At 41.9% G+C, this 16,043-nt stretch overlaps 1 protein-coding gene across 1 annotated transcript; it reads right to left on the reverse strand.

Moving 5' to 3' along the window:
* Positions 1–444: 444 nt before the first annotated feature.
* LOC107781595 (putative methylesterase 11, chloroplastic) lies at positions 445–5,863 on the reverse strand. The gene is made up of 5 exons (XM_016602330.2): positions 5,340–5,863; positions 4,036–4,272; positions 3,037–3,180; positions 1,896–2,027; positions 445–974 (listed from the first exon to the last, which is right to left on the reverse strand). The coding sequence occupies exons 1-5, from the start codon at positions 5,709–5,711 to the stop codon at positions 696–698; spliced, it is 1,164 nt and encodes a 387-aa protein (XP_016457816.2). The 5' UTR covers positions 5,712–5,863; the 3' UTR covers positions 445–695.
* Between the last annotated feature and the right edge of the window lie 10,180 nt (positions 5,864–16,043).

A 16,043-nucleotide genomic window follows, 5' to 3' on the forward strand; every position in this document is an offset into this window, starting at 1 on the left:
GGCAAGGATAAAACAACTGTTTTCTTTTTAATTTCTTTCGTCTATTCTACAAATAAACATTAATGAACCCCAATATTGAGATATCTAAAACGATTTGGATCATTTGTTAAGAAACAATAATTCTCAATAAAAGAGCACTGATTAGCATCAGCACTGCGCAATACTATTAATATCAGCTGCAGTTTCATGCTTGTTTCACGCCCTCCGAGTGCAGCTTAGAACATAAAATACAGTGAAACTTGGTTTTCCTCTCCGTAAAAGCTGTATATGTAAAAGTCAGCAAGCTAATATTACACTTGTCCGCGTAACAAATAATGGCAAATATTAAAACAAACCTATAAAGGTCAAATCACAAAGCAGTTTTGATTTGAAAATGCTCCAGCATCACATGATTAAATATGATACCCAGGCATAACTTAGCTTTACTGGTGAAACACCACTTAAGAGTTAAAAAATAAGTTTATTTCCCTTATCATCTTAATTTCAAATATTAAAAACATCCTATTCCTAAGTGTCACTTCCATAAGGAAATTCTTACCATCACAAGTACTTTTAATCAATCAATGTATTTGGATAAATTACCAAAGAAAATGTAATTGGATAAACAGCATATGTACACGAGCAGCTACCCAGCAATGAATTGGGTACCTCAGTGCAACTTCAGGAATGCTTAGCACAAATTCAGCAAACCAACTTCAAGTCGATTGAATCCTTGAGATTTCTACCAACAATCTATGTAGGGCTTGAGGCTTGGAGAAAAAAGGCGAGTGATCAGCACCCTTAAGATGAAAAACTCGTTCTGGAGGATTATTACTAATCATGCTTTGCTGTAAGGCTATTGGTATCGCATTATCTTCTGCTGTTTCTATATAAAACCGCCTGACGGAACCATACTTTGAGTCAGACAGACAAAGCTTCTCCAAAACTGGGGAAAAGGGAATTGACCTCATTGAGACGGAAGCTAATGCAACATCCTGTACAAAATGTAAATGGTAAGAAAAGAAAGCTTGGAATATCTACTAATGCCAAAGCCCGCACAGGTATACATGTAGTACACAGATTGATTTGCTAAGTTAAGACAACAGAGAGAAAAAAAAAATGCTTTTATCTAACCATTCTCAGAAAGGGAAAAAAAAGGATTTCCATGCCTGGGTTCAACTCTGGCAAACGTTCAAGTTTTGCCTCCAGGGCTCTAGTTCAGTGGTAAGAGCACAATGCACAATGCATGGATTAAGCACATATCACAAGTTCAAACATTGCAGTGGACAAAGCCTAATATTTAAGTGGAAAAGGGTAGAGAGGCGGGCCCATTATCCACAACGTTTTGAACTATGTGCTAGCTGGTCCTCGGAGATTTTTCAGTTATCAAAAATGGAAAAGTTATAATTTCCATTTCACTTCCTTGAGTAAAACTGATCCTCTGCAAATTCAAATCACAGGTTTAGGCATCCACTGATCAATTCATACCAAGATATAGGTGCCACTGAATTACAAATTAGATAAGACGCCCAATTATACTCTGCTCTCAGGCAATGTTTACTTTGTCAGACAGAGGATTAGCAAACCTCCGAATGTTGAATCACATATACCACTCCCCGGTGCCCATATATTTAACTTTTCAGGGTCATTGACATTTTCCCAAAGAGCGATATGTTACTAATTCATATTGATAGCTTTACTCCCAAACCCTTGTCACAACTCCCAATTATAGTGGTCTTGACCAGTAATGGAAATTACAAAGATTTCAAAAGTTATCTTTTAGAGCTCGGTACATGGATAGAAAGTAAAAGTATTGCATAGAAGAGTCCAATTTTTAAAATTTGCAGGAAACGGTAGGTTTTGCCATTTTATGAACGTAAAAACGCTTCACCATCTATAACTCATAGACAACATACCTTAGCAGGACTATGGTTGAATAACAAGTCCCTCAGGAGTGACTTGTCCAAATCAATAGCGGTCGGTGGTTTGTCGTTCCCATTGGCATAGATAAATATTTGAGACTGTCTCGTTAGGTCATTTGAATCTGTCTGCAATGAGTATGAGCTTTTGTTAATAACAGGTATACTTAAAACTCTATTAGTCAAACAAGCAGCCAAAAATCTTCAATCTCAACAGTTCAAGGTACCTATGGATGTGAAATCTGTAATCCTTCAATAATATTATGCCATTGATCATGTTATTCAATACGTAGAAGGAAAGGGGGGGAAAGGGGCAAGAGATTCTATCGATTCTACTTAATTCACTTCATTCTAGAATTAGAATAGAAAATGAAGTTTCGGGCATTTTGTCAGGTCAACTTATCCTCAACTCGACATCCTCTGTTTTGAGAGGGACTGGCGCGCAAGGTGAGTCACCTTCTCAATATCACCCCCACCCCCCTCCCTCTTACCAAAGAGGACTTTGGGGGAATTTACTCACTGTTCTCGAAACCAAAGAGTTCACAACTTTTTCCTCAAAGCTATAGCTAGTGCATGGAGAAACTTATATAGATGAGCATAAAGTTTCACTCCTTCACCAAAAACATAGAGCACACATTCTGTGGGTTATCCTGATGAACAGTAGATCCTTGAAGCATGTCACAGAAAAAATGCAGATCAATGAGATCCCTAAGTTTCAAAAGTGAAGTTTAAATTTTTCATGTGTATATCTAGGAATCCATGTCTTCGTTCATGAACATGGTAAACCATGAAAATATGAGATTGACTAAAGAGCAAGAACTCAAAGACCCAGCTAACTTGGTGTCTACAGTTTCAGAGAGATCAATATTCTTATCATGTAGTTTAATTGTTATAGCCCCCATGTTAAGGTACATGCCCTAAATATCCACAAGAAAAACTACTTTAAAAGTCTAGCACAGATGATCCACGCATAAAAGCTAAGATAAGGGATAAAGTGTGGGTTTCCTAAATAATCAAACTATGTGTTCAATCAAGGGAGACAAGTAAACTTACTAGAACAATGGTCCAATTGGGTACACAAGGTAGATTTACTTAATGAACCAATTGAAAGAAGTTAATCAAAATAATCAACTTTTACCTTTTGTGAGAAAATATCAAGGGCACTCTGTCCACTAGTGAGCATTGCAGCAGCAATGAAGACAGCTTTCGAAACTTTAAAGGAATAGAGCTCCATTGCAAAAGATATACATGCACCGCCAAAATCATGTCCCACCAAAATCACCTACATTGTTAAAGATATGATTCCAATTTTTAATAAACAATGGCTGAGCAAACATAGTTACTAAGAAGGGGGATAAGGATTTTCCTCTGTGATTAGGTGGGATTTGGAGATTTCACAAATCTCAGTATGCATATCTTCAATATCACGAAGCAATATATCCAAGCCCCATTCTATGACTAATTAACACGTTCAATCAGCGTAAGAAAATAGATTAGTCTAACGTAAAACTAGAAAACTTTTCCTTCATTTTATCATCAATTTTTTATCTTCACCTACCTACTGCAACAAGGGCTTGGCTAGGAAGGGGGGAGGGGGTAAGACCTTTTGATTTATATATACAGCTAGTTCATATAACAACTGCTGATATGACCTTTTCCGTCTTGTTCCTATGTTTTCTGATTTAGATGCAACTCTTTGGGTCACTTGTCTCGACTTTCAGACGAATTGTGTTGAAACAGCTTGAGGTTTTGCTTATCAGAGATGTGACTGTTTATCCTTTTGTAGGTCTTCATTTGAGGAGGAGGGATGGGAGAAGGTTGCAGTTAGTGAACAACGTCTATTACAGCAAGAATGAGCAAGATCTTCCTTCAATGACAACAAACAATGGAGAAGCGCATGAATTTGCATTCGGGCACAAGAATTTTGGAACAGAAAACTTGGCAAAGCATAAAAGTGTATAGATATAATGCTTTCAAGTATGCTAAGTCCTTATAAACGCTTTTACCAGTAAATCTCCAGAAGTGGCCCCGAATTAGGAAGCAGATCATTTTTCTTTGAAGCTCTGAGTTTCCAAACGAATGCAAGATATAATAATGGGTGTCAGAATTCGATAGCTAGAAATGGTGCAGAACTAACCTTCTCTCCATCAGCAAGCTTTTCAAGGAAATCAGTGAGTGGCTGCACATATTGTGACAGACTTGCAATGCTATTTGTGTCAAAGGAATGAATGCCTGAACCAGTTAAATCAACTGCAGTAACTTTAAATCCAGCTTCTTCTAAGAGTGCAATGGTTTTATACCAACACCAGGCCCCAAATCCACCACCATGAACAAGGACAAAATGGTTTGTCTCTAAATCATCGACTTTTAATTCCTGCAAAGATAGACATCCAGAAGACTGAATATAGACAAACACAAACTAACATCATGACACCATAGTAGCAAGCAACAAGAATTTTTTTCCTTTGGAATAAATAGCAGAAAGGTTGTCTTTTTAATTTTCCTATAGCAACAATAACCCAACTGCTGTATGTATGATAACACACAAACAAGAAAATAGAAAGAAGCTAAATTCAAAAATGAGGTTGTCTATCGTTTACACTTTCTTGATGAGTTATCAGGAACTACTACTTTATTGAAGTTTTAATGACTTTAAAGGGATCGAACCACTACAAGTGAAAATATGTTCTTGAACAAGTCTAATCTAAACCTAGAAAGTGGCTCAATTCTTTCATTTATGTTTCAGATTGCAGGTAATAACAATCTATGAGGTTTAACAATCAAATCACATTAGCATCACTTGGTTGTGCTGTTTTTTTTTCCTTTTAAAAACTTAATATACCAAATAGGTTTTTTTCTTTTCTTCTAAACAATAACTTAAACAATGTCGTTCTTGACTATTCCACTGGGTACTCAGCTACATCACACCAACATAGGCATCAGGTAATTCTGTGTAATTCTGCCCAAATGAGGCTTAGTTCTCCAAGGTTTGCACCCACCTCAAGGGTGTGAACTCCATTTTCTTCTGAATATTAATATAGTTTGTACTTTCAAGCAGAGTAAAATTCTCGAGTTACATGATGCAACATCTAATTTAGGTAATTGTAAGTTAGTGTTGATTCAAATCAATGTTAGTTTTTTATTTTTCGGTGAATCCCCTTCATACTTAAATTTCACAGTGTACTTCAGTTCAATTACCTATAAGGGCAATTCTGAATAGCACAATAAAAAATCCTGAATATATTAGTCGAATATAGCAATTTTTTTATCGCAAGGTGCACTGAATCTAATCTATAATGGAATACAGCAACCGCTCAAAAGCTACGATTTAATCGCCGATCGAAAAAGGAATAGTAAAAGCGAACAAAGAAAAGGAAATCAAGCAAATGCCAGAAGTGGAAAGTAAAAAGTGGGCAAACATATGAAAAAGCATATACACACCTGGTTACTAACAAGCTGGTGAGGCTGAAGAAGAGGATCAGTAAGTGACCGCGCCCTAGAGCTAGAGCTACGCGGCAGCGGTTGATTCTTCTTGGAGTTCGAATTCGGATACCGAAGCGAAGTCGAACGATCAAAAGGAACAGCGCCGCCTCCGCCTCCGCCGTTTTGCAGCTGCTGCTGAAACAGAATCGCGGCGGCGAGAGCTCGTTCCTGAATAAGGGAATCGTCTCTCTTCGTCGATCGATTCCTAGACCACCTGTTGCTTCCGTTGACGGCGCCGCCACTAACGGCAGCAGCCGCCGATTGATTCGTTAAACGCCTGGACGTTGGCCGCTTCTTCCCGGTGGAATTCCGTGAGAAACATAAACCCATTTCTGATTGATTGATGTTCACATGCAAATGATTAATACAGGAATACGTACAATAAGGAATGCGTTTACGTACAAGTATCTGATGCTTGCGCAAAGCAGTTGAGAGTTGAGCGAGAAGAAGATGGTTACCAGTTCCACTATTGCTTTATTTGCTTAGAACTGTTTTTGTTTGTAAAGCTGATCAAAAGCGTGGAATGGATATGAAGATGGCCATGATTTTGATTTTTATTACTAAAATAACCTCGGTTTAACAACCACATTTCTTACTAATATTTTCCTCTTATGTACCAAAAGTTTCCATCAAGGGCAAAGGAAAACAGAAAAGGAGAAATAAAACGGAACGTGTGTAGGATTTCAAGGGAGGCAGTTGGATTTAAGGATGATCATGGGCGTGGAAGTTATACATTTGTCATTCGTACATATATTTAATCATACATAATTAAGTGACATATAATTTTGCCTTAATATTTAACTGCATATAAGTATTTGCATATAACTCCTTTAAATTTATATTGTGCTTGCAGTTCGTTGATATCATTTCATTCTATTTTATTGTATTCGATAACCTACAAAAAATTTCGTTCTTCTGACAATAAATCATCTAAAATAAGTACAAAATCTATCATATTGCTATCTCCCGTAAATATTAGGAGTAAATGCTAAGGAATATATGAACAAATCGATAACAATTTTAGTTGCGAGAAGGTCTCATTAATTTAAATTGAAATGTGAAGAAATTGCTTTTTTAGGGAGAGAGACGTAACGTTTTAAAGTAGGAATTTGCTAATCCAAGTATACGCTCCTGCTTTTTCCCACTAACTAGCTCGTGTGACCTCAAAAAAGCACCTTTTCCCTGTTCTAACCAACACACCTCAAAAGCTTTTCTTCTTTTCTCAGCACGGCTCTTTACATCTCATTTTACTTAATTTATTCTTGCTTTTTCTCTCTGCCCTTGATCTAAACTTGCTTAATTAGTCTAGTACTAGTATTATGTCTTTAGGTCAATATACTAAGTACTACTGATGTTAGTTACTAAAATCTAAAGACTAAATAAATCTAGCAGCAAAACTGAAAGCAACGCGTCCCTAAATCAAAGAAATAAAGACTGAAGTGCAAAGGGAGGAGGCAGGCAACTAGGTTCTGGCCGGCAAAACTGACGCTGTTGATTCCAGGTCTCTGTTCAGATGTCAGCATTTACTGAAAACAATGAAAGCGCAATAAAGTAATAAACCATCTTCCCGTGGTAGTACTAAACATGATTCTTTCTGTTTAAAGCGATTTTATCAACTACCATATCGTCCGTCTATTCGTTTCAGCATTCATTTAGCTGTTTCTTCGAACAGCTAGTAGGCAAGCCTTTTCTTTTCATTGTACGGCTAATTATTGAGGCTATAATCCAAGATCAACTCATTTACAGTTACTAGCTGGTGGTTGGGTTGAATGGCACATTCCAATTTTCTTCTTTTTATTTTTTTCCTAATGTCGCCATTAGAGCCCACCTTTCAGAAGAATCTCTTGTATTCACGTTTTATTGACCAAAATATCCATGTGTTATGTTTGATTTGATGTAAAATGTTTGTATTTCTTAAATTAATTTTAGTGCTGTATGGGTCCAAATTTGACCGATCACGACCAACGACGAGTACGACAAACGACAGAGTCTCCTTGAGTCGATGTCCGATGGAGACGACCTTAAGGCCAAGAAGAGACTGTACGACCCTTGTAATAGCATAAGCACATTAGGGGACATTAGGAATATTACGTCGAATATTCCTTGTATTTTGTCTTTTACAATTTAGAAGAGTTCCTCTCTTAGTATAAAAGGGAGACAATAACCCTCTAACAAGGGATCCAGACTTTTGGAGAGATTACTATTCTTGAATGAAAAGAAACTTAGTGACCATCTTCTCTTTATCTATTGTTCTTTCTAGAGATTATTATATTCAGCTAAGATTTACTCCCTCATCTTTGATTGATTTGTTCAAAAAGGTTTTAATATCTTTTGAGTCAAACAATTTGGCGCCGTGTGTGGGGATTTCTATAGCTGAAATCGTAGTATTCATCTAGATTCTTGAAAGAAATAACAGCTCCATAAAATCCAACGATGGCGGGAAAGGGAGAAGCGAGGCTAAAAGCAGTAGAGGGTGTCACAAATAACTTCCTGAATTCCCTCAACGAGGCTAGTGGAGAAGACAATGAAAATGCAACACTAAGCGCTACACCTGAGGGTGAGATCTCACCTCCTCCGCACGGGGATCTAACGATCTTGCGCGAGAAAGGAACCTCAACATTCTCAACAGGAGAAGCACCACCAATTGTCAAAAGGCTACTAGAAGAATGGTTAACGAGTACCTTGAGCAACATGCTCGAGAAACCCATTCAGGGAGGTGTCGAAGACACGCTACCCACAGAAACCGCAACTGCTGCCGATGAGCCAAGCGCTACACAAACAGGTAACACCCGCACTGTTACTGATGCAGGTGACGATGCACTTATGGCCATCTTAAAGAAAATAGAAGAGATGGAAAATGAGAACAAAACACTCCGCGACCAGATGAAGGAACACCTGGAAGGGGTCGATAAAATACCAGGCACTCCGAAGCTACTACCAAAATGCGATGTGGGCCGATTCGTCGAACAACCATATAGCGAAGGGGCAGCTCCCCATTCTATTCCAAAGACCTTCAAAATGCCGCCATATTTGAAAATATATGATGGCACCACGGACCCGGAAGACCACCAAATCCATTACGTTACCGCAGTAAAGGGTAACGATTTATCAAAGGAACATGTGCCATCTGTATTGCTGAAAAAGTTCGGCAAAACTCTGACAAGGGGAGCGCTGACATGGTATTCCCAACTACCAGCATGGTCGATATCCACGTTCGAAGAGATGGCAGACAAGTTCGTCACCGCGCACACGAGAGCAAAAAAGGCAGAAGCTAGGGTTAATGATATCTTCGCCGTCAGGCAAACGACATGCGAGGGACTTCGATATTTCCTAGCCCGATTCAACAGAGTAAAGATGAGCCTACCAAACGTGTCAGAAGGGATGACAATAGCATCCTTTCAAAACGGGCTAAACAGAAATGGGTTAAAAGCAACCAAAAAGCTACTCAGTAGACTCATGAAGTACCCCCTACCACGTGGGAAGAGATCCACAATGCTAATTGCGCCGAAGTGAGGGAAGACGAGGATGACCTAAATGGCCCGCTTCACCAATTAACATCAGTCAAGACCGAGACAAGGAGAGATCGCCACCATGACGGGCGAAGGGAAAAACTACTACATTTCAATCGAGAAAGACACCAGCCTTATATCCGAACATCCAATCCTCCACCTCCACGACATGCAGATGTCGCGCCACGACATACCGCACCCTCCAGAAATAAAAGAGGTATGCCTCCACTACTATCTGCTCATAACTTTTGTGTTTCCCCCTCAGAAATAGTGTACGCACTGGAGAAGTTCGGCACGAAGGTGCAGTGGCCACAAAAGATGAAGTCGAACCCAAACACAAGGAGGTCAAATGTCCTGTGTGAGTTCCACCAGGAAAGAGGACACAAGACCGATGACTGCATAGGTCTGAGGCAAGAAGTAGTAAGGATCTTAAACCAGAGATATCTGAAAGAATTGCTGAGCGACAAAGGACGAGCCAACTTCGCTCGAGGGCGCGATCAACCTCAAGGACCTCCAAAGCCACCATTACTAGCTCGTACCATACAAATGATCATTGGCGGCAACGACGATACGGTAATCAACCATGTGAAACTCACCACCACAAATAAACTCAAACGAACCGTCGTCCACGAACAGTATGACGACCTCGAAGATAGTATCATCTTCGATAAGTCAGATACCGACGATTTGTCTTTCCCTCACTATGATGCTTTGGTTATAACTTTACGCATCGTAGATACAGATGTAAAAAGAGTAATGGTGGATGACGGAAGTGGTGCGTGTATTGTTCACCCACAAGTTCTCATGCAAATGAGGTTCGAGGATAAAATAATACCGCATTGCATAACACTAACGGGTTTTAATAATGCAGTAGAGCGGACATCTGGAGAAATAGTGCTATCTGTCCTGGCAGGAGGGGTTACCCTAGAAACGACATTCCATGTCATGAACCAGGAAACAACCTATAATGCCATCATAGGACGACCATGGATACACGCCATGCGAGACATCCCGTCAAGTTTCTATCAAGTAATCAAATTTCTTATCCCATAGGGGATATTCAGCATCCGAGGCGAGCCACGCACCGCCCAAGAATGCTACCGGATTGCCCAAGATTGCACACACACCAAATAACTAAAAGGGGCAAGTGCGGAGGGATAACAATCAACCATGTCGGGAACCAAACCTAACATACAAGTAGAGGCCATCAAAGACCCGGATATCGTAGAAGCTTGCCAAGCCACCGTAGAAGATCTTGATCCCGTCCAATTAAATAACATTGATAGCACAAAAAAGGCTTATATTGGACATAACCTCTCGGAGCCAGGTAAGTATCGTGAGTTCTTAACTAACAACGCCGATTTGTTTGCCTTTTACCACTCAGATATGCCAGGAATCCCGAGGGATATCGCCACACACAAGCTGAATGTCGATACGCTTTACTTGCTTGTAAGGCAAATGGGGAGAAAGTTCAATGTCGTAAATCAATGAGGCGGTCAGCGAGGAGGTCGATAAACTACTCGCCAACGGTTCCGTCATAGAATAAAGATACCCCCAGTGGGTCGCCAATATGGTTATGGTCAAAAAGAAGAACAGAAAATGGCGGATGTGTGTCGATTTCACTTATCTAAACAAAGCATGCCCAAAGGACTCCTTTCCATTACCTCACATCGACCAACTTATCGATGCAACAACGAGGCATGAACTGTTGAGCTTCTTGGACGCCTACTCCGATTATATCCAAATTCTAATGACTGAAGAAGATCAAGAAAAAACAATTTTCATCACTCACCAAGGAACGTACTGCTATAAAGTGATACTGTTCGGGCTAAGAATGCAGGGGCCACGTATCAGAGGTTAGTCACCAAAATTTTCAAAGAACAGCTCGGTAAGACCATGGAGGTTTACATCGACGACATGCTGGTAAAGTCGACAAAGAAAGAGGATCACATTGGCCATCTAAAGGAAGCCTTCGAGATATTAAGGCAGTACAAGATGAAATTGAATCCCGAAAAATGCGCCTTCGGTGTAACTTCAGGAAAGTTCCTCGATTTCCTAGTCTCACAAAGGGGCATCGAGGTCAATCCAGATCAGATCAGGGCCATTGATGCAATACCGGAGATACTGACCAACAAAAAGCAGGTGCAAAAATTAACAGGGCGAATAGCCGCCCTATCAAGGTTCATTTCACGATCCTCGGATAGATGTTACAAGTTCTTCAATGTGCTAAGAAAAGACCATGGGCTGCAATGGAATAAAGAATGCATCGACGCCCTGAGAAAATTGAAAGCATATCTATCTTCGCCACCACTACTCGTCAAAGTGGACCCGGGTGAATGTCTACTTGTGTATCTAGCAATTTCCAAAGTTGCGGTAAGCGCAGTCTTGGTACGTGAAAATAAAGGTATGCAATCTCCGATTTACTATATCAGCAAAACCTTAATCGATGTCGAAACAAGGTACCCTCATATTGAAAAACTAGCTCTGGCATTGGTCGTAGCTTCACGAAAGCTTAGACCGTACTTTCAATGTCACCCCATAAAGGTGGTGACAACCTCCCCCTGAGAGGTATCCTACACAAACCCGAACTATCGGGTATACTGGCCAAGTAGGCCATAGAACTAATTGATCACGACATAACTACCAACCGCGAACTGCTATTAAGTCGCAGGTGCTCGCCGACTTCATCGCTGATTTCAGCACAGAAATATTGCCCGAGGTAGAACAGGAAGCGCTACGCGTTTTCACATACAACGACCTCTGGGTCCTCTACACCGACAATGCCTCCAATACCTCGGGATCAGGACTGGGATTCATCTTCAAAGTCCCTATAGGCAAAGTAATTCGCCAGTCCATACAATGCCCTGAGATGACTAACAACGAGGTCGAGTATGAGGCTGTGATCGCAGGTTTGAAGATAGCCCTCAAATATGGCGCCCGACGACTCGTCCTCCATTGCGACTCTCAACTCGTGGTGAACCAAGTCACCAGGACTTTCCAAATCAAAGAACAGAGACTACAAAAGTACCAGTCGAAAATTCATAAACTACTGCCAGAATTCGATGAATGCCTCCTCGACCAAATACCCATGGCGCGGAATATCGAAGCAGATGTCCTCGCCAAACTACCAAAAATATCAACAAGGAAAACGTGGTCACCCTCCTCCATTCTGAAATAGATCACGTCGAGGTATATTCTATAAACTTAACTTGGGACTGGCGTAACTGCCTCGTAGCATATTTGCACGAGGGAACGCTCTCGCAAGATAAAAAAGAAGCCAAAAAACTCTGAGTACAAGCAGCCCGATACAGCCTCGTAAATGGTGATCTCTACAAAAGAACGTTCGGCGGCCCCCTAGCCAAATGTCTTGGGCCAAATAAAACAAGGCGAGTACTAGAAGAAGTACACGAAAGGCACTGCGGCGCCCACATGGGAAACCGCGCCCTCGTCTGATGCATCATCCAAGCCAGATACTACTGGCCCACCATGAAAAAGAAGTCGCGGACTATGTCAGGAGATGTGAATAATGCTAAAAGTACGCACGTATGATACATCAAGCAGGGGAACTCCTTCACTCCGTCACTTCGCCATAGACATCCATAAAGTGCGGAATGGACATAGTCGGCCCCCTCCTAGCAGGACGAGGTAAGGTACGCTTCCTTTTGGTTTTAACTGATTACTTTTCTAAATGGGTGGAAGCAGGTGCATACACTTAGATACGTGAGCAGGAGGTCATCACATTCATATGGAAAAACATAATATGCCGTTTTGGCATCCCCAAAGAAATCAGCTGCGACAACGAACCTCAGTTCGTCGGAAAGAGAACGACTGAGTTTTTCGAAAAATGGCACATCAAACGAATACTCTCCACGCCATATCACCCTACCACTAATGGTCAAGCCGAATCCTCCAACAAAGTAATACTGAATATATTGAAAAAGAAGTTTGAGGATGCTAAAGGGCTATGACCTAAACCGCACTACGCCATAAACCAGCATAGGTGAAATGCCATATTCACTGGTCTACGGGACTGACGTAGTTATACCCGTCGAGGTCGGAGAACCCAGTTTGAGATTCTCCAACGAGAGCGGACTAAACAACGACGAAAGTAGGCTCCAAGATCTGGATGAAGTCGAAGAACAGAGAGACATGACCCACATAAGAATGGTAGCCTAAAAGTAGCAAGTAGAAAGATACTACAACAAGGGAGCCAAGGTGCGACCGCTCAAAGTCGGAGATTACGTCCTCAAGGCTAAAACACAAGCATCAAAAGACCCTAATGAGGAAAAATGGGGAACGAACTGGGACGGACCATACAAAATCACAGCTGCAGCAAATAAAGGAGCATTCCAATTAGAAACAATGGAGGGAAAACTACTCCAAAACAACTGGAATGTCGCCCATCTCAAGTACTTCCACTTCTAAAAGTAGGCGTTACATTAGTCGTACTATTTTTCCCTCACCTAGTTTTTGTCCCAATCAGGTTTTCCCGGAGAGGTTTTTAACGAGGCGACAAGGGAGACGACTCGAGGATCGAAGTGTTGTTCATTACCCCGACCCGTCGTCATGATCTCCGGAGCGAAGTAATGAAGGGATTGGATATATTTAATCAAATCTCCATTGTATGTGCAGAGTCAACATGTGATTCTCACAAGAATTTAATCAAATCTCCATTATATGAACAAAGTCGACATGTTTTCCTACGAGAATACGATCAAATCTCCAAATGGACAAGGCCATCGACATAAACATGAGTTCGACCTTGTTCGAACTACGACGGGATCCTACTTTGACGATAGCTCGAAGCAACATCCCAATGGCCAAGGCCATCGACAAAAACATGAGTTCGACCTCGTTCGAACTACGACGGGATCCCACTTCGACCACAGTTAGAAGCAACATCCTAATGGCCAAGGCCATCGGCGAAAAAAAGAATATTCGCCCAAAAGCTAAATCAACTTAGCAACTCGACCGGTATCCCCGACACCATAAACATTGCAAAGAAGAACAAATCGACAAAATAAATTTTACATTGCATCAAAATAACATTTACACTTGTCCTTACAAACGGGCTCAAGTACGCCCCTACAAAAACCAAAATAAAAGCAAGTACAAACAAAGGACTACACATCATCCCTGGTGGGGTAAGTGTCTTCATACCACGAATCAGAATCAAGACGGTTCACATCATCAGAATTGATGTCATCCCCGTCAGGTGTGAGAGGGTCGTACCCGCATGCCTCACGAGCTGCACGAGCTTCGGTGTGCACAGCCTGAAGTTCCACCTCAGTTGCCCTCCCTTCGGCGCGAAAAGTCCTATACACGTCAAGCCGAGCCTCAGCATGAACCCACAACTCATACAAACAATGGGGCACGACCAGATCGGCTGAGGCACGAGACGTGAAAGACTGTGAACGTCAACTTGCCTCATACGCCCTCAGCGAGGCCACTTGTCCATTTAACAAAGACAACTCCGCCTCCAGCTCTTTGACATGCCCTTTAAGCCCCGCGACTTTATGACTAGAGGCCTCCTTCTCTTCAGCCAACTCCGACCTACAAACATGGAGAGCCTCCTCCAAAGATGCAGTTCCAGAAATAGCTGTCGTCAACTTATTAGTACTGATGTTCAGCTTGCCCTTAAGCCCCTCTACCTCCGCCACCCTCGCACTCAATTCGGCGGTCAAGCTGGCCACCTTCCCCTGCAAGTCAGCATTCTCGGCCATCACCCCCTACTCAACTCGAGCTCATCATCCTTCACTTTAAGAGAAGCCTCGAGCTCACTGTTATGGGCGACAACCCTCATAAGGTCCTCATCCTGCTCCCTCTACTCTTCGATTTTACGCTCTAGTTGGCCCTTCCCCTATTTGAGCCCCTCGCGAAACAAATGAAATTTGGGGTCTTGATGATAAATTTCGGGCCATGCACGATGCTTAGCACGATACTACTGATATTTGGATGACATCTTCTTATAAAGGCCCGTCCTTTTCCTCTCCCTACGCTCTCGCTCAATCTCCATGACGAGGGTCTGACAAAAAAAGGTAGAAGTTAGAAACAAAATACAGAACGATGATCACCACACAAACCCAATGACGAAAAGGGGAGGAAAGACACCTACATACAAGGCCATACCGACGACCTTCTGAGGCAACTCCACGTCGCTCATCGCCCTAAGCACCTCATTTTTAGGGGCATCACATAGAGGATCCAGAGCAGATGGCACTTGCTCGCAGTTCAATAATAAGTTGTAGTCCCCTAGGACGACTATGTGATGATCAGACCCCTCCGTTCTAACCTCCACATGAGTATGGAGACCTACGAACTCATTGATATCCTCTGGGTCAACATCTGAACCTGAGCTTCTACCCTCAACACGACGCCCTCCAATGTTGGACAACGCACCACCCTCAGTAGAACGTACTGAACCGGCTCCTAGGTAAAACCCTTCCACTTGGGGAGACCTCCCCGATAAAATGGCATCAGCCATGAAAGCGGGCACGAGTGCCGTCTGTGACATCCTGCCTCTATCAGCCTCCACGACCACACTCTTCCCTAGCTCCACCCTTCTCCTTTTTCTCGACAACAACTCGTCCCCATTAGAAGATTCATCTAAAGGGTGTGAGGCCGGTACTGAAGAAGCCTTCTCCCTCACAACCACATCTCGAGAAGGACCTACTAATTGAGTACATTGAGGACGATCCTCTCGGATAGATTCACACAAAATAAACTGCCTATCCATGGCAGCACCGACCTATCGGAACACAGGAATTGGCGCCCTCCGCCTGGAAGCTCCTCGACCTATCGCCACAAAGGGTCGTATTAAGAAACAACATCATAGGGACAACGCAGAGGTAAGGAAAACATTTACCAGATAAAACTTTAGGGCCATAACGCTTTACGAAGGTGGGTCAATCTCGGGTTTCTGTTGCATAAGGAAACATACGAGCTACCCAGTCCCTAATATCCGCGATAGGGCGAGGTGGACGTCCCAGAGCTGCAAACAGGAAACAAACAAACTTTAAAATGAATACAGACGAAGAAAGAGTAAAAAGGGTGACGACACTTACGGGTCTCACTATCGCTCTAGGAACCTGGCGGAGTCAGAAACGATATGTTCAATTTTGATGAAGAAGTACTTGTGCCAAAACTTGCAGCT

This window comes from Nicotiana tabacum, chromosome 3, assembly GCF_000715075.1.
Source record: "Nicotiana tabacum cultivar K326 chromosome 3, ASM71507v2, whole genome shotgun sequence".
Taxonomy (NCBI): domain Eukaryota; kingdom Viridiplantae; phylum Streptophyta; class Magnoliopsida; order Solanales; family Solanaceae; genus Nicotiana; species Nicotiana tabacum.

Coding starts and splice junctions, on each gene's coding strand:
- LOC107781595 (XM_016602330.2), bottom strand. CDS start 5,711: ATGGGTTTATGTTTCTCACGGAATTCCACCGGGAAGAAGCGGCCAACG. Junction 2,028..3,036: donor TTGATATTTTCTCACAAAAG/GTAAAAGTTGAT, acceptor TACTCATTGCAG/ACAGATTCAAATGACCTAAC. Junction 975..1,895: donor TCAACCATAGTCCTGCTAAG/GTATGTTGTCTA, acceptor CATTTTGTACAG/GATGTTGCATTAGCTTCCGT.